The 19686-nt window shown below is 50.7% G+C and overlaps 1 protein-coding gene across 1 annotated transcript in view; it reads left to right on the top strand.

The window, feature by feature from the left end:
• LOC140388540 (semaphorin-3F-like) overlaps positions 1–19686 on the top strand; it is a 135234-nt gene that overhangs the window by 1550 nt on the left and 113998 nt on the right. Inside the window, exons 2-3 of the mRNA XM_072472912.1 lie at positions 13336–13398; positions 18316–18435. Coding sequence (XP_072329013.1) covers positions 13336–13398; positions 18316–18435 — 183 coding nt within the window. The remainder of the gene's footprint in view (positions 1–13335; positions 13399–18315; positions 18436–19686) is intronic.

Raw genomic sequence — 19686 nt, 5'->3', positions numbered from 1 at the left:
CGCAATTAAACGGAACACAAACAGTGTCCCGTTTCGAGTGCGCTTCGCGAGGTCTTTCCACCGCTATTTAACGGCACTTTGCTGGTTTTCTTTGGCCTTGGCGGGGCCACACTTACATTAGCTCGCCAGTGCAAGAAGCCAACACGCGGATTGGGGCACCACTTATAAAGGCCTCCCCAATCTTTCAACCCCCCCCTTAGCCACTCCACCATGGCCGCCAGACCCCACTACTGCACTCAACCTACCTCTTACAGGGTCCTCGGCCCCCCCTCACCCCATCTCCTTAAGGGCAAGGCACCCCCGGGTCCTATCCCTGGCACTGGCACCTGGACACATTGGCATTGCTATCCTGGCACCCTGACAGTGCTGCCCAAGGTGCCCAGAGCCAGGGGTCACTGCCGGGGTGCCCGAGTGTCAGTGCCAAGGTGCCAGGCATGCAGTGCCAAGATGCCCAGGTGCCAGCAAGAGTCCCAGGATTCCATCCTGCCCTGTCCCCGACCACCTGCGGGTCTTGAATGCTCTAGGAGCCTCCCCCCCCCCAGGTGCCATTATGCCTGGTCCACATTTGTGGAAACCAGTGCTAAACGGCATCCAGGCGAGGTCTCCCAGGCGAGGCTCACGTAATATGCTAACCTGGATATCGTGCAGCGAGGGTGAGATCCCGATGATGGCACCTCATGAGATTCCATTGAATCTAGCAAGACATTTCGAGCATCGCGAATATCACGCGAGGCCTCTCGCGAGATTCAATGACCTCGTCGCGTCACCAAGTCGGGCGCTAAATTGTGCCCTCCATGTTTGGTGCTCACATGTAAACTACTGGATTGGGCTCAGGTGTCACATCTCGACAGGCACCTGTTCTTAACTGGGGTTCAGCTCTCAGAAAGAGACTACTTTTTGGCACAGATGTGCTGCCTTCAAAAATATTCCTGGGGAAGCAGACATTTCCAGCAGCCTCAATGGCACAAATGGGACAATTCGGTCATGCCCGAAAGAATGGAGGTCCCAATTATTGCGGCATTTCGAGATAATCCGGAAGCCGGATGCCGGCGTCCCTACAAAGGAAACATTATTAACAAAAGGAATTAGAATGAAAGCACTTTTAGCAGATCTGGATACCACATCAGATGACAAGATGACAAATCTGTACTGGTCCACCCACGTCGACGCTACCACCAAGAAAGCACAACAGCGCCTATACTTCCTCAGGAAACTAAGGAAATTCGGCATGTCCACATTAACCCTTACCAACTTTTACAGATGCACCATAGAAAGCATCCTATCGGGCTGCATCACTGCCTGGTATGGCAACTGCTCGGCCCAGGACCGCAAGAAACTTCAGAGAGTCGTGAACACCGCCCAGTCCATCACACGAACCTGCCTCCCATCCATTGACTCCATCTGCACCTCCCGCTGCCTGGGGAAAGCGGGCAGCATAATCAAAGATCCCTCCCACCCGGCTTACTCACTCGTCCAACGTTTTCCATCGGGCAGGAGATACAGAAGTCTGAGAACACGCACGAACAGACTCAAAACCAGTTTCTTCCCCACTGTCACCAGACTCCTAAATGACCCTCTTATGGACTGACCTCATTAACACTACATCCTGTATGGTTCATCCGATGCCAGTGCTTATGTAGTTACATTGTATATGTTGTGTTGCCCTATTATGTATTTTCTTTTATTCCCTTTTCTTCTCATGTACTTAATGATCTGTTGAGCTGCTCGCAGAAAAATACTTTTCACTGTACCTTGGTACACGTGACAATAAACAAATCCAATCCAATCCAAGATTGGAGCAGCAATATGACAAGAATGAATCCCAGGAATGTCCAGGGAAATGTTCTCAGGTGCTCCTGGAAAGGCGGTGCAGTAGTTAGCACTGCTGCCTCACAGCGCCGAGGACCTGGATCCAAACACTGCCCCGGGTCACTATCCGTGTGGAGTTTGCACATTCTCCCCGTGTCTTCGTGGGTCTCACCCCCACAACCCCAAAGATGTGCAGGGCAGGTGGATTGGCCACGCTAAATTGCCCATTGATTGGAAAGAAAAAGAATTGGACACTCTAAATTAACAGGTGCTGCAGGCGTGATACAAAATATCATTGCGTGATGAACTGCAGCAGTGTTCTCGAAATGATGCAGGACATAGAGAATTCAGAGGCTGAAGATGATGGTAATGATCTGTCTTAAGGAACTGTACCAGTCACAAGAAGCTTTAGTCTCGCATTCATTTAACCGCGTGGTGGTAAATAGTGGCTGCACCTCGACAGGGTGTGGAATAGATTGGCTGAAATGTTATTCAGATTTATGCAACAGAGAGGATTGAGAGTACAACAACTCATTGAGATCACTTAAATGAGTGGTGATTCCATGCAAAATAACTGGAGTGTGCTACCTTGTTAGTCCTGAAATAGGGTAGCACAGCGGTTAGCACTGTTACTTCACAGCTCCAGGGTCCCAGGTTCGATTCCCAGCTTGGGTCACTGTCTATGCGGAGTCTGCACCTTCTCCCCGTGTCTGCCTGGGATTCCTCTGGGTGCTCCGGTTTCCTCCCACAAGTCCCGAAAGACGTGCTGTTAGGTAATTTGGACATTTTGAATTCTCCCTCTGTGTACCCGAACAGGCGCTGGAATATGGCGACTAGGGGATTTTCACAGTAACTTCATTGCAGTGTTAATGTAAGCCTACTTGTGATAATAAAGATTATTATTATAGTCTCCAATGAAATACATTTGCCAAGTAAACCTTCCATGAAAAAGGCACACATGAAGCTCAGTGGAATGTCAATGGATTTGAATCGCCTTCAGAAATCATTAGAAAAGTTCTGGTGACGGCGGGCGGGAGGCGGCCGCACAATGGAGAGCCCCCGCTCGGGAACAGCAATTTCGGGGCTTTAAGCCCGGTCCCAGGGTCCGCGGAGGTGGCAGAAGAAGGGAGAAGGCACGGAGGAGGCACTGAGAAGACACAGGAGGGGAAAAAAACCCAAAGAAAAATGTCGAGGGTGAGCAGAAAAACGGCCGAAAAAAACCCAGCTGGAGGTCCGTCGGGGAGTGGAAAGGTCACCGCGGGGTCACCAGGAAAAATGGAGGCTGGAGCACCAGGGAAGGCAGCACTGCTTACGGCTGAAGAAATAACTAAGGTGATGGCTGCGGAATTTGAAAAGCAGTTGGCGCAGATTGCGAAATGCATGGAGACGGTGAGGAAGGAGATGAGGGAGGTTTTGAGTGTGCTGGTGGAGGAGGCAGTTTCCCCGGTGAGGACGGAGGTGGCGAGCGCAGTGGCGGAGGTGTGAGAGCAAGGGGAGGCGCTGAAGGAAGTGGAGGAGACGTTATTGCAGCACGGTGATCAACTTGCCTCGATGGGGAAAGAGATGCGGAAGGTGATGGATACTAACAAGGATCTGCGAGGATAAATGGAAGACCTGGAAAATAGATCCAGGCGACAGAACTTGAGGATTGTGGGGCTGCCCGAAGGAGTTGAAGGACCGAAGCCGACTGAGTATTTTGCCGCGATGCTGGCAAAACTACTGGGGGAGGGGGAGGACCCCTCCCAATATGAACTGGATCGGGCTCGTCGGTCGTGGAGGCCTGTACCAAAGGCGAGTGAGCCGCCAAGGGCAGTGACTCTGTGCTTCCGTAAGTACAGGGTGAAGGAGAAGGTCCTGAGCTGGGCCAAGCAGAAGCGGGTGGTGCAGTGGGCTGGAGCTGGTATACGTGTATACCAGGACTTTACGGTGGAGCTGGCAAGGAGGCGGGCTGCCTTCAACCGGGTGAAGAGGGCACTGTACATTAGCAAGGTGCGGTGCGGCATTGTATATCCAGCGAAGCTGAGGGTGACTTACAAGCTCAGGGACTTTTATTTTGGAACGGCGGAAGCAGCGGAGGAGTTTGCGAAAGCAGAAGGACTGTGGCAGAACTGACAAACTGAGGAATGGCCATGTGCCGATGTAACCTCATGACTGTATTTTCTTCTTTTTTTGTATCACTGCGCGCGGGTGTAGAGATTAAAGGAGCCAAGGTGGTATATATTTGGACGAGGGAAGGGACGGGACTTTCACTCGAAATGAGAGTTCTTTGGGGTGTAGGTGGATAGGCGGGGTTTGTGTGCTAAAAGGGGATCTTTGGGCTTTCCTGGGGCCGGGCAAGTGGGAAAGGGACCCGGGCGGGGGCCTCCACGCTGGCCGGTGTGTGCCGGCCAGTGAACGGGAGTGAGGTGGGGGGAGGGGCTGAGGCCATCGGAGCCTGGCAGAACAGGGTCCGAGTGGTCTAGCCGGGGTGGAAAGTTGGGGGGGAAGGAACCGAGGGTAGGGGGAGGAGTTTTACAAGAGGCAGTGGACGGGAGGAGCTGGAGGCCTGGGGTGGGGGGTGGGGGGGTGGGAGCTGTGTAAGATTAAGGGTGACTACGGGTAATCCCTGATTTATTTTTGTCATTTGTTTATGTAAACATGCGGGTTGAGGTTTGGGGGTTGGTGGGTAGATGGGATCGTTGTTGTTATTATGGGGACTGACATATCTTGCTGATTATTGTTTATCGTTGATGGATGTAAATGTGGGAGAAAATGTGAATATGGAGGAGAATAAAAAAAACAATTTTTTAAAAAAGAAATAAATCATTAGAAAAGTATTAATGACATTGGGTGATGAGAATCAGAGAGGGAAAAAAGCAAATTGTCTAACAGCTACATAGCATATGTTAATTCTTCTTGTCAAAGAATAAAAATTCTGCTCAAGGATGCAGAAGTCATTGATGAGTATACAAGACTCATCGAAGAGATTAGTGCAAAATGTGAAATATGTAAAAAGTATGAGAGGATACGCAACATGTCCTATTGTAAACTTTCCATTGACATTTAGTCTTTCTACATAAATGCATGGTAAGAACAGAAGGATATTATAGATAAAGTCATGGAGAAATTGATAGGGACTGGACTTGAGACACCAGCTAAGATAATGGAGGTGAATTTGCTGAGATGAGAGATACATATGAATTGTGATACATCCAGGAGACCAGAGTAGAGAGATAGAAGGCTTGCCTCTAAGGAAAGTGGAAAGAAACTTCCGATACCTGGGGATTCAGATCGCTAGGAGCTGGGGAACCTTGCACAGACTTAATCTGACACGGTTGGTAGAACAATTGGAGGAGGACTTCAAGAGGTGGGACATGCAGCCTCTATCGCTGGCGGGCAGGGTGCAAGCAATTAAGATGATGGTCCTCCCGAGGTTCTTATTTGTATTTCAATGTCTCCCTATACTAATCACCAAGACCTTTTTTAATAAAATAGACAGGAGCATCACGAGCTTCATGTGGGCAGGGAAAGTTCCGAGAGTAAGGAGGGGGTTCCTTCAGCGTAGTAGGGACAGAGGAGGATTGGCACTACCGAACTTGGGCGATTATTATTGGGCCGCCAATGTGGCAATGATACGTAAATGGATGATGGAGGGTGAGGGAGCGGCGTGGAAAAGACTGGAGAGAAAGTCCTGTAAAGGGACGAGTTTAGAGGCGCTGGTGACGGCGCCGCTACCGATCTCACCTAAAAAGTTTACCACGAACCCGGTGGTGGCGGCAACATTGAATATCTGGGGACAGTGGAGGCGACAGAGAGGGGTGCGGGGAGCCCTGGTGGGGTCCCCAATCAGGAACAACCATAGGTTCGCCCCAGGAAGAATGGATGGAGGATTTCAGAGCTGGTACCAGTTGGGAATTAGGAGGGTGGGAGATTTATTTATAGATGGGACTTTTGCGAGCTTGGGAGCATTGGAGGAAAAGTATAAGTTGCCCCGGGGAAATTTCTTGAGATATATGCAGGTGAGGGCGTTTACTAGACAACAGGGGCGTCATTCTCCGACCCCCCGCCGGGTCGGAGAATGGCCGTTGGCCGCCGTGAATCCCGCCCCGCCCCCGCCGAAGTGTCCCCTCCCGGAGATTGGGCGGGGGCGGGACTCCGGCCGCGCCGGTTGGCGGGACCCCACGCTGGATTCTCCGGCCCGGATGGGCCAAAGTCCCGCCCAGGAATTGCCTGTCCCGCCGACGTAAATCAAACCTGGTATTTACCGGCGGGACCAGGCGGCGTGGGCGGGCTACGGGGTCCTGGGGGGGGGGGCGCGGGGCGATCTGACCCCGGGGGGTGCACCCACAGTGGCCTGGCCCGCGGTCGGGGCCCACCGATCCGCAAGCGGGCCTGTGCCGTGGGGGCACTCTTTCCCTTCCGCCTCCGCCACGGTCTCCACCATGGCGGAGGCGGTAGAGACTCTCCCCACTGCGCATGCGCGGGAAACTGACAGCGGCCGCTGACGCTCCCGCGCATGCGCTGGGAAACTGACAGCGGCCGCGGACGCTCCCGCGCATGCGCCGCATTTCCGCGCCAGCTGGCGGGGAAACAAACGCCATTTCCGCCAGCTGGCGGGGCGGAAATCCCTCCGGCGTCGGCCTAGCCCCTCAATGTTGGGGCTAGGCCGCCAAAGATGCGGAGCCTTCCGCACCTTTGGGCCGGCGCGATGCCCGTCTGATTGGCGCCGGCTTTGGCGCCAGTCGGCGGACATCCCGCCGTTGGGGGAGAATTTCGCCCTAGGTGAGGGAATTTCCGTTGCTCCCGACACAGGGGATACAGGACAGGGTGCTTTCAGGGGTGTGGGTCGGAGAGGGCAAGGTGTCAGAGATTTACCGAGAGATGAGGGAAGAGGGGGAGGAGTCGGTGGGCGAACTAAAAGGAAAGTGGGAAGAAGAACTAGGGGAGGAGATAGAGGAGGGTATGTGGGCTGATGCCCTAAGCAGGGTAAATTCCTCTTCCTCATGCGCCAGGCTTAGCCTGATTCAATTTAAGGTGCTACATAGAGCACACATAACGGGAGCAAGATTGAGCAGGTTCTTTGGAGTGGAGGACAAATGTGGAGGTGTGGCGGGAGCCCGGCAAACCACGCACATATGTTTTGGGCGTACCCGGCACTGGAAGGGTATTGGAAGGGAGTGACGGGAGTGATTTCGTGGGTGGTGAAGGCCCGGGTCAAACCAGGCTGGGGGTTAGCTCTATTTGGAGTTGCGGAAGAGCCGGGTGTGCAGGAGGCGAAAGAGGCCAACGTTGTGGCCTTTGCGTCCCCAGTAGCCCGGCGCAGGATCCTACTCATGTGGAAGGAGGCGAAACCCCCGGACTGGAGGCCTGGGTAAATGATATGGCGGGGTTCATTAAACTGGAGCAGATAAAGTTTGCCCTGAGAGGATCGGCTCAAGGGTTCACCAGGCGGTGGCAGCCATTTCTCGACTACCTAGGGGAACGTTAGAGGGAAGACAGATGACCAGCAGCAGCAACCCAGGGGGAAGTGGGGGGGAGGGGGGGGTGGTTTAGTTTAGTTTAGGTCAAAGATAAAGGGGTTTTGTTACTTGTGTATTGTTAAAAATTTCTGTATTGTTATTGTTGCGTTTGCTTTGTAAGAGGGGAAAAATTGTTGTTTGGGAAAAAAATTTCAATAAAACATATTTAAAAAAAAAAAGAGATACATATGAAAACATAAACACTGTGGTTATGAATGCCACGGCTGAAAGTTCTTTCAGCAATGGATTCTGTTAAAGGCATCGCACGATGATGGATGGTCAACCGAACTGTAAGTTGACAACTGCGCTGCCAAGGGCAGTTCGTGCATTTCAGATAGTTGGAGGTTACAGCTCCTATCAATTGACCTATAGGAGGAATCCCAAATAACCTTCTGTGCTGAGTAACAGGCCTCTTACTCCAAAGGGAGCTACAATTAGTTCAATTTTTCTGCACATTGGAATGCTTCATATGCAGGGAGAAGAACTTTCATCAAGGCTGAGGTCTTGGAGAAAATTCAAGGGCATTGTATAAGATATCTGAGGTGGTCTTTAATTCTTGAGGATATGTTGTGTTACATAAGAGAGGGTGATAAGGAATATAAATGTCCTGGTAAGGGAATAGGGCGCGATGGTAAGACAGTGGTTATCCAACATGGTAATCTATTAATTCCTCATGGTTGACTGGGATAGCTTACAAGCTTTCAGAATATAAGCAGCTGATAGAAACTGAAGAGGCATCCTGGACCTCACGTACCCAGGTGTTTTGCAATTACATTCCTAGGAAACAGGATGCAATAGATCAGGAACTGGAAGGTGATGAGCTGAGTAATCATGCCACACAGGACATGGTTGTCATGTTCAAAGGCCAATTGCTAAATGTGGGGACTCAGATGACACGGCTAGGGTCACTGTCTGTGCAGAGTCTGCACGTTCTCCCTGTGTCTGAGTGAGTTTCCTCCGGGTGCTCCGGTTTCCTCCCACAAGTCCCAAAGGACGTGCTTGTTAGGTAAACTGGACATTCTGAATTCCATCTCGGTGTACCCGAACAGACGCCGGAGTGTGGCGACGAGGAGATTTTCACAGTAACTTCATTGCAGTGTTAATATAAACCTACTTGTGAATCTAATAAAGATTATTATGATTATATAAGACCATAAGACGTTGGAGCAGAAATAGGCCATTCGGCCCATCGAGTCTGCTTCGCCATTCAATGAGATCATATCTGATCTGATAATCCTCAAATCCACTTTCCCGCCTTATCCCTATTCCCTTTGATTCTCTTACTGTTCCTTTCAGCCTTGAACATACTTCACGACCCAGCCTCTACAAAAAAATTCTACAAATTCATTACCCTCTGACAGAATGAATTCCTTCTGATCTCTGTCTTAAATGGGGGACCCCTTAATCTGAGATTCTGCCCCCTGGTCCTAGACTCTCCCACAAAGGGAAACATCCTCTCTACCCTGTCAAGCCCCCTGAGAATCCTAAATATCTCAATAAGGTCGCCTCTCATTCTTCTAAACTTCAATGAGTACAGGCCCAACCTACTCATAAGAAAATCCGTCCATACCCAGAATCAACCTATTGAACCTTCTCTGGACTGCCTGCAATGCCAGGATATCTTTTCTTACGTTCGGGGACCAAAGCTATTCACAGTATTCCAGGCGTGGTCTTACTAGTGCCTTGTATAGTTTTAGCAAGACGTCCCTATTTTTATATTCCACTCCCTTTGAAATAAAGGCCGACACTCTATTCGCCTTTCCTATGACCTGCTCAACTTGCATGCTAGCTTTTATGATTGACTCGAGAGGAAATAGCTAGTTGGAAGGAATTCTGAGTTTATTCTGAAGTACTAGATTAAGGGACTGCCAGCCTTGTCACATAGATGGATTTGTATGGAAAAAGTGCTTGTATGTAGGATTTATGAGGTTAAAGCAAGGGAAATAAAGATACACCTCAGAGTCAGGCAGGAGGGAAGAAAAATAACACTCGCATCCATCTAACGCCTCAGCACATCTCTGAACAGTTCTCAAAGGGCTTCACACAAATTGCTTTTTGAACGCAGCAAACAAGTCGATGAATCGCAGCTTTAGGTGAGCAGACGGTAAAAAGGAGACCTGGGGAGATCATGAAGGAGAGTTGCTGTGTTGCCAATGAGTGATTGTCAAAAGTTTGCAGTTGCTTTGCATAGCCCAGGACCCACATAGAACATAAAGTAGTTCAGTTGTTTTGCTGTTAAAACCCAGTCATTCTGAGCTGTATAAACATCCCCGACACTACACTCTTGACCCACTTAGCTATTCCAGGCTGACTGGTTGTGTGAAATAGCTCCACTTCTCATTTAGCATATGATTCACAGGAGCTATAATAAGGGAATCGCTTTGTAGTTCCAAGGCTGAATTAGAGGGCAGTTAACAACTAATATATGAACAACAAGTGTGAGTAATTTCAACACAATGTTCAATTCTTTCATGGGATGTGAGAGTCGTTAGCATGGCCAGCATTTATTGCCCATCACTAAATGTCCTTGAGAAGGTGGTGGTGAGCAGCACGGTAGCACAGCGGTTGGCATAGCTGCTTCACAGCTCCAGGGTCCCAGTTTTGATTCCGGGCTTGGGTCACTGTCTGTGCGGAGTCTGCACATTCTCCCCGTGTCTGCGTGGGTTTCCTCCGGGTGCTCCGGTTTCCTCCCACAGTCCAAAGATGTGCGGGTTAGGTGGATTGGCCATGATAAATTGCCCTTAGTGTCCAAGAAGTTTGGGTGCGGTTACTGGGTTACGGGGATAGGGTGTGGGCTTGGGTAGGGCGCTCTTTCCAAGGGCCAGTGCAGACTCGATGGGCCAAATATCCTTCTTCTGCACTGTAAATTCTATGATTCCTGAAGCTTTGCAATCCATCTAGTGTAGGTACAGCTACTGTGGTGTCAGGGAGAGAGTTCCAGGTTTTAGACCCAGCAACAGAGAAGAAATGGCAGTGATATGGTACAGTATGGGTATCATCAATGCAGTGTAACTATTATCAACACTGTGCAAGTGTTATACAGTGTGGCAATTATCACAGTGTGAGCATTCTTGATGCTGAGTATTATCCGGCAGTGTATTATCACACCGTGGAGGTACTGTCAACACAGTGTTGGTGTTATAGACAGTGTGAGCATTATCCGGCAGTGTATTATCCAGTGTGAGTATTATAGGAGGGTTGGTTAGCTCAGATGGCCAGCATGTGGTGCAGAATGATGCCAGCGGCAAGGATTCAATCCCCATAACAGCTCTGATAGTTCACGGTGGGCTGCCTTTTTGCTTTGCCTTATGCCTTCTGTGAAGCTGTGCCCCTCAAGCATTCTAATCACTGTTTCCCTCTCCCACTAACAGAGAGAGAGATGCCTCTGGTCCCCCATGGACGATGGTTAATTACCAATATCGATCCAGCATTAGTGTTGTGAGGTTTTACAGCACAGAATGAGGCCCTTCGGCCCGTGTGTCCACGCCAACCATCAAGCACCTATCTATTCTAATCCAGCACTTGGTCTGTAGCCTTGTATGCTATGGCATTTCAAGTGCTCAACTTTTTTGTCATATCGGGGGATATTGGAACCTGGAATATTTTACCACAAGTGACCATTGAGAGAAGAGGCGGGATTCTCCATTGCAAGTCCGCCACCCCTACTGCTGCCAGCGAGAACGGAGAATTTATCCGTCAGACAAATCTCCATTCACTGCAGCGTGGCCGGAGAATCCCGCCGGCATGAAGGAACGGGGAATCCCGCCGGTGTGAGGGAACGGAGAATCCCGCCGGTGTGAGGGAATGGAGAATCCCGCCGGTGTGAGGGAACGGAGAATCCCGCCGGTGTGAGGGAACGGAGAATCCCGCCGGCATGAAGGAACGGGGAATCCCGCCGGTGTGAGGGAACGGAGAATCCCGCCGGTGTGAGGGAACGGAGAATCCCGCCGCCATGAAGGAACGGGGAATCCAGCCGGTGTGCGGGAACGGAGAATCCCGCCGCCATGAAGGAACGGGGAATCGCGCCGGTGTGAGGGAACGGAGAATCCCGCCGCCATGAAGGAACGGGGAATCCCGCCGGTGTGCGGGAACGGAGAATCCCGCCGCCATGAAGGAACGGGGAATCGCGCCGGTGTGAGGGAACAGAGAATCCCGCCGCCATGAAGGAACGGGGAATCCAGCCGGTGTGAGGGAACGGAGAATCCCGCCGGTGTGAAGGAACGGGGAATCCTGCCGGTGTGAAGGAACGGGGAATCCCGCCGGTGTGAGGGAACGGAGAATCCCGCCGGTGTGAAGGAACGGAGAATCCCGCCGGTGTGAGGGATTGGAGAATCCCGCCGCCATGTAGGAACGGAGAATCCCGCCGCCATGAAGGAACGGGGAATCCCGCCGGTGTGAGGGAATGGAGAATCCCGCCGGTGTGAGGGAATGGAGAATCCCGCCGGTGTGAGGGATTGGAGAATCCCGCCGGTGTGAAGGAACGGGGAATCCCGCCGGTGTGAGGGAACGGAGAATCCAGCCGGTGTGAGGGAACGGGGAATCCTGCCGGTGTGAGGGAACGGGGAATCCTGCCGGTGTGAGGGAACGGGGAATCCTGCCGGTGTGAGGGAACGGGGAATCCTGCCGGTGTGAGGGAACGGAGAATCCCGCCGGTGTGAAGGAACGGAGAATCCCGCCGCCATGAAGGAACGGGGAATCCCGCCGGTGTGAAGGAACGGGGAATCCCGCCGGTGTGAAGGAACGGAGAATCCCGCCGGTGTGAGGGAACGGAGAATCCCGCCGGTGTGAGGGAATGGAGAATCCCGCCGGTGTGAGGGATTGGAGAATCCCGCCGCCATGTAGGAACGGAGAATCCCGCCGCCATGAAGGAACGGGGAATCCCGCCGGTGTGAGGGAATGGAGAATCCCGCCGGTGTGAGGGAATGGAGAATCCCGCCGGTGTGAGGGATTGGAGAATCCCGCCGGTGTGAAGGAACGGGGAATCCCGCCGGTGTGAGGGAATGGAGAATCCCGCCGGTGTGAGGGAACGGGGAATCCCGCCGGTGTGAGGGAACGGGGAATCCCGCCGGTGTGAAGGAACGGAGAATCCCGCCGGTGTGAAGGAACGGAGAATCAAAGTGAGGCTGGATTCTCCGGCGGTGGGATGCTCCATTTTGTCGGCAACCTGGGCGTTTCCCGACGGCGTGGGGCTGTCCCACAATGGGAAACCCCATTGACCAGCCGGCGTAACGGAGCATCACGCCGGCGTGCTGAACCTGGGGCGAAATTCTCCCTTAACGGCGCGATGTCCGCCGACTGGCGCCCTAAACGGCGCCAATCAGACGGGCATCGCGCCGCCCCAAAGGTGCGGAATGCTCCGCATCTTTGGGGGCCGAGCCCCAACATTGAGGGGCTAGGCCAGCGCCGGAGGGATTTCCGCCCCGCCAGCTGGTGGAAACGGCGTTTGTTGCCCCGCCAGCTGGCGCGGAAATGACATTCGGGGCGGCGCATGCGCGGGAGCGTCAGCGGCCGCTGTCAGTTTCCCGCGCATGCGCAGTGGGGAGAGTCTCTTCCGCCTCCGCCATGGTGGAGGCCGTTGCGGAGGCGGAAGGGAAAGAGTGCCCCCAAGGCACAGGCCCGCCCGCGGATCGGTGGGCCCCGATCGTGGGCCAGGCCACCGTGGGGGCACCCCCCGGGGTCAGATCGCCCCGCGCCCCCCCCAGGACCCCGGAGCACGCCCACGCCGCCTTGTCCCGCCGGTAAATAACATACAATTTATTGGCGGGACTTCGGCCCATCCGCCAGAAATCTGTCCCGGCGGGGCGGAGAATTCAGCCCAGGGTCTATAAATCCATTTGAAAGGAAATTAAATGCAGATATTTAAAATGAAAGATTGTGAAAGGATTTATGAAATGTCTGGAAAATGGGGCTCGAGTCGACAGCTCCAAGTGAAGAGTGAGCGTCAAACGGCATTGCCTCGCTGGGATAGTATTCTGTAATTTCCCTAATTCTCTCCATGGAAACCAACGTTGCCTTTCATTTCTTTCAGATTCACTGGTCCATCAGTCAGCAAAGACGAGATGAGTGCGTTCTTTCTGGTAAAGATCAAAACGTAAGTGCTTGAACTACCTAACCTTCCCTCCTCATTGACTAAAGTTCCACAACTATGGAAAGAATGTTTGCCATTCACTGTGTCACAAGTGGACGAGCAGTTATACGGGCCTTATCACTTCCTAGGGAGGTCCCCACCAATAGCTTATTTATCAAATGCAGCCGCTGTCGTATAACGTTAAGATAGTGACCAATTTGCCTGCAGGTAAGTAAAGGGCAATCATTTTACGATGGAGATTCATTTTTTCCAGGACATCTGAATCGCCTCCTCTTGGGAGAAAGGGCCACGGGATTTTCTTTTCCCCTCTCTGTTCATCTGAATAAACAAACTCAGGTTGACATCTCACCCAAAAGACCCGTAGTTTCAGCACACCTTCCGCACCGCACGCATTTGCCAGCCTCGCTGACAGGTGCAAGACTTGGGGAGTGGGGCATTGAACCCGCAATTGTTTTACCTGGCAGCGCGGGTGGTGCCAACAGAGCCAGACTGGCACTCTAATAATTGCGAAGCAGGTCAATAGCGCTGTCATTTAAAAAGAAATACTGTTTCACCTGTACTGTGCGTGCGCGCGCTCACTAAAATGCTTGTTTTAAACTAGCAATATTGTTTTGTTAAACTGCACCGAGCTCCAAGAAATGCCTGAGTAATGATATAATGTTAGAACTGGTGTCACAAGCCCCATTTCCAGGATCTCACAAGGATTAACTGTTGACTTACCTATAAATGTTGATGGACATCTACTGACCCCTATTTTATAGGCTTTCTAACTGAGGGTCCCCAGACATGTAAGCAATCCTCCGTTAAAGCATTTCTGCCGAACTATTATTGGATTTATGGACATTGCTGGATTTATTGACACTGTGCTGCTCAACCCGAATGAACAAAAAAGGTTTTCCACTCTCATAACACTGTTTTTCATCGGCTAGGACAGGGGATACTAAGGAATATATTAATCCTTATTCACACACGGGTAACCTTAAAAAGCCATGGTTTACATAACCCACTGTCAGCCATCGATATGAAACCTCAAGCAGTCATTTCCCTTCAAACCGTACTGTTCGCCAGCCAGCCCACCTCAGCCTACAGTAACAACTTGTATTTACATAGCACCTTTAATGGACCAAAACACCCCAAGGCCCTTTACTGGAAAATAATTAGACAAAAATTGACACTGAGCGAAAGGAGTCTAAAAACATCGAGGTGGGTTTTAAAGAGCATCCTAAAAAGTGAGAGAGGTGGAGAGATACAAGGAGGACATTCCAGAACTCACTTTACCTTTATGTCAACATTTATTGCCTTTTCCTCATTGCCCTGAGTGTTAACGGTAGGAGTCAGGAGTCATAGGTAGGCCAACCCAGGTACAGTATACGGTTTGTAAATACACTTTTGCCAAAAGGGGTGTTAATAATCCTGTTAAATTTTATTGAGAACCCAACAACTTTCATGGTTATTAGTTTCTGGTGTGCAAGACAAGAAGAGAATTGGAACTAAAACAGAAAATGCTGGAAATGTTCCGCAGGTCTGGCAGCATCTGTGAAGGGAGAAAATAGAATTAATGTTCCAGTCCCTCCCCCCCCCCCCCCCCCCCCCCCCCCCCCCCCAACGCAGCGTGATCTCCAGTGTTGGCTCGCCATTGGCCATCAGCAGGATCTTCAGGTCCAGCCGATGTCTTCGGCATTTTGTGTGATTCGCCCATCCCGCCACCGGGGGGCGCACTGAGGAGAATCGCCTTCGGCAGGACCAGAAGATCCCGCCTGTAGGAAGGGTCAGCAAATCCCGCCCAACGTTGTGAGTCTGTATTAAGATTCAATTTGGTGCTATTCTGAAGAAAAGTTCTCCTTGATGCTCTGGTCAATATGTATCACTCGACCCATTTCACCAAAACAGATATCTGGTCATTAAGAGAATTGGAATTTGTTCTCTATTCAATGGTAGTGCTATTACAATTCTGAAAGGCTTTTATTTTAAAAAAAGCTTTGATAAGTGACAGCCAATATGTTCATCTCAATCATTTACTTGAAGATCTTGCTATGCGATCCTGCCAAGACCCCAAGGAGCAGCATGGAGGCACAGTGGTTAGCAGTGCTGCCTCACACGCCAGGGACCAGGGTCCAGCTTTGGATGAATGCCTGCGTAGGGTTTGCACCTTGTCCCCGTGTCTGCGTGGGTTTCCTCCGGGTGCTCCGGTTTCCTCCCACAGTCCAAAAATGTGCAGGTTAGGTGAATTGGCCATGCTGAATTACCCCTTAGTATCCAAAAGGATTGGGTGAGGTTACCAGGATAGGGGGGGGGGAGCGTGGGCCTAGGTGGGGTGCTCTTTTGGAGGGCCGGTGCAGACTTGATGGGCCGAATGGCGTCCTTCTGCACTGTCAGGATTCTATGATGATCAGAAGAAAGTGACAATATTTATTGGATTTGCGATGAAATCTCTTCGTCGCTCCTCATCTCCCCTGTTTCAGGATTTGCTGACTTTTCTTTGCTGGTGAAAGCAATGCAGTGCTACAAGAAAAAAATAACTTCCATTCACATGGGGCCTTTCAGAACCTCGGAATGTCCCAAAGCTCTTTACAGCTATTGAGGTACATCTGAAGTGTGTTCATCTGAAGTGTGTCCAATGTTAGAGCAGCCATTTTGTGCACAGCAAGCTCCAACAAACAGCAATGTGTGATAGGGATAAATGTTGACCAGGACACCCAGGAAAACTCTTATTTTCTTTGAACTAATACCATGGGAAGCTTAATTTAGCTCAGAGGGCAGACCGAGTTTCGATTTAATATCTTTCTCATCTGCAATGCGGCCCCATGCACCACTCCTTAGCCTAGACGTTCGAATCATAGAGAATTGGAATTTGTTCTCTATTCAATGGTAGTGCTATTACAATTCTGAAAGGCTTTTATTTTAAAAAAGGCGGCACACTTTGTGCACAAGTCCCTGGAGTCGGACTCAAACCCATGACTGTCTGACTGAGAGGGGAGAGTGCTGCCCACTGAGCTGTAACTGATGTCTAAATGGCCATTAGCAACCACGTCCCTCCACAAGCCTAACAAGAAACCTTGATTCAAGGGAAAATGGAAACGTAGGAAATGTTAAGCCAGTGTTTGCTCTTCTGGGATCAGGGAAAGGGCCTGCAAGCAGTCATTTCCTGAATGTTTGTGTTCATCGCTTGAACTGAACCGACATTTTAGACAATAACAAGGATGGAGTAATTGTGGGCCAACAGTGTGGAGGAAAGCCAGCTGCCTGTGGTTTCCAGGCTCGGGCTCTCCGGGGCCCTGGCATTGGGTCTAGTTCCTCTCCTTCTCACTCTTGCTCAAGGTGACATGCTGCTTCTTCTCAAATAACACACCTCTCTCTCCCTGTCTGACTCAGCAACAGGGAGGCCAGAGGGGCAAACACAAAGAAGCCTTTAAGCCATCAGAGCCCATGCCTTTTTCTCCCCTGTCGCCTCTTCCTCGTTCACTCATCCCTCAAAAGTGACATAGCTGACAACCAACTCACTGGAAAAATAACCAAGCGTGGTAACCTGACCCTCTGAGAAAGTCCCAAACTCAGACATTTACATCCTGACTGACTTTTTGTTATTAATATTTAGCGTTGTTACAAATGACAGAGATACAATATATTACCCGCTTAATCACTTAAAATCTTTTTTCCGAAAGTTCTTTGTGGTGTAATTGTGGCTGTCAAAGTGAGGGATGACATATGCTGAGGAAATAAATGCTTCCTTTCTTTTCATGCCCTGGCTATGTAGAGTACAGTATGGTTCACGTATGATGTCGAGATATTAAAACATGTACATATAAAATGGCCTCAGAAAAGTGGTCTCTACATCATCAGTGTCACTTTTCAGTTTCCCATGCTGCAAACACTAGTGCTCATTGTCCCCAACACGGTTTGTGCTCCAGCTTTAGGTCCTCCGACTACGCCTTTGCTACCTCGACTTGACTATTCCAATACCCTCCTTGCCAGCAGCACAGCATCCTACATAAGCTCATCCCAAAACTCCAGTGTCTATCTCCTAACGTGCATCAAATCCCGTTCACCCAGCACTGACCACATTGCCTTCTGATCCAGCAATGCAATAAGCTTCTCACCCTGGATTTCAAATCCCTCCAATCCTCTCAGGTCTGTGACCCCCCCTCCAGCCCTACAACCCTTCGGGATCTCTAGGCTCCTCCAATTCTGGCCTCCGGAACGTGCACAATTTTAATTGCTGCGCCATTGGCAGACGTGCCTCCAGGTGCCGAGGTCATGGGCTCCAGAATTCACTCCCTCAACCGCTCTGCTCCCTGCCTCTTTTGTCTTCTTCAAGATTCTCCTTAATCCTGACCAAGATTTTTGTTCACCTGTCCTAGTATCACCATATGTGGCTTGGTTTTATCAATAAAGCCAATTTTTATTTCACTACTGTGAAGGGCTTTGGGGTGCTTTATCACACCGAAGGTGACAGAAATATAAGTTGTTGTTGTGTCCACCAGGAGCGAGGTGAAGGAAACTCCTTGAGCGATTTTGCATTTGTGCTGGTGCCATTTGGATCAGCTTCATTTTGGCTCCTGATGTTCAGCTAGGCTTCTTAGTCCAATGACAGAATTGTGGCCCTGTCTTGTGCACCAATAGTGCCCAGTCCATATACAACAGGACAAAGCTGATCACCTTTACCCTGTCAGATCAAGAAGGACTGAATGAGCCGCGTCCCCTTTCCCCCTGTCACAGCGCCAGCTTCTAAGCCAAGTTCGAAAGCTGCGTTGCTACGGTTCATGCGCACTGGTATTTGACCTAGCAGATATTGCTGCTTGAACAAATACCGAGATGCCTCCCCAAGATTTTTGGCGGGAGCATTCAGCTTTATCATGGAAATTATGTTTCATTGACTGTTCATATAATTATAATAGCTTCCTTTTGTTCTCATCCTGTCAGGGCGAGTGTGCAAATTTTATCTGCCTCATCGAGCCTTGGAACCGAACACACCTGTATGTCTGTGGAAGTGGAGCTTATCATCCTGTCTGCACATATGTGAACAGGGGCCGTAAGGCAGAGGTAAGCAGTGACTGACAAAGGGTCAGATATTCCCGCATTACCTTGGACTGACTCCTTTACACAGGAATTATTAAACAGATTAAAAGACATTTTGCCTTTCACTAACCTGATCATAGCACGATACGATGTAATGGGGATGCTGACTAATCGTAACAATCTAAGTCAATTTGTCGACTATATACACAGATATGGGCCGGGATTTATTGTTGGTGACCGGGAAGGGGGGGGGGGTCATCCCCTCCAGCTCGAGGTTTGCTTCCATGGGGGAGGCCCAGCGGGCAGCGCCGCCATGAGCAGTGGTCACCTCCAGTAATCCTCCAAGGCCCAGCCAACAGATCAGTGCACTAGGTGAATGGGGCAGGATGGAGGTGCCGCAGGGCGGGGAGTTTGCCAGAGACGGGTTGGCAGGGGGGAATTGGAGACCGGGATAGTGAGGTGTCTTTCACCGCTACACCCCCCCCCCCCCCCACTCCTTTCCTGATGCCGGGTCCCTCGAGGGCCTGATGATGAGAGACCTCCACCCTCACCTGGCTGCAGGCAAACATGACAGGGCACCGGCTAGCCAGGAGAGCCATGCAGGTCCCTTTGAATCCCTCGCCACCACCAAATTCTGCTGGGCTCAAGGTTAATTGGCGGCTCAGTAAAGGACCTAACTAACATCCACCCACCGGCAGGTGGGATTCCCGCGCATGGTCCTTCCCGCCACATCTTTTTTGAGATAGTTTCCATGACACCAGGAATCTGTGCAATTCCCTCAGTACCCTGCTCCTCCACAATCACGCTCACTCTGACGCTCCATTATATCCCGCCCATGAGGTAAACGGGAAAGTCCCAGCGCCGGAGAGTTTTTCCAAACCGTAGTCAACTGCTCATCAGAAGCACTCTCCACTTACCACAAATCACTGTGCCCTGGAATGTATTTTCTGGAAGATACCTATTCGACTTACCTCAGAATGAATCAGGGCTGTTTGCTCCCATTTTCTCCCCATCTGCTGATTGAAATAATATTCCAGCAGGTTAGTCTTGAATTTACTTCCAGTCAAGTGGGGCCTCTGTTCTCCAGTCATACTGGTCTGGACAAGGTGAAGCAAATTCCCTTTGTCGATGTGTCTAGTCTTATAAGAATCCTAAACACAGCAATCCTACCATCTCTTAGACTGCTCTGCTCCATGAAAAAAACCTAACTTTCATAACTGCTACTCATAATCCAATCCCGCCCATTACCTCTGCCACTCTGTTTGCTCTGATCTG

The sequence above is a fragment of the Scyliorhinus torazame genome, chromosome 13 (genome assembly GCF_047496885.1).
Source record: "Scyliorhinus torazame isolate Kashiwa2021f chromosome 13, sScyTor2.1, whole genome shotgun sequence".
Classification (NCBI taxonomy): domain Eukaryota; kingdom Metazoa; phylum Chordata; class Chondrichthyes; order Carcharhiniformes; family Scyliorhinidae; genus Scyliorhinus; species Scyliorhinus torazame.
Note: the sequence above shows the minus strand (reverse complement) of the source record. Positions and strands in the feature narration are given on the sequence as shown.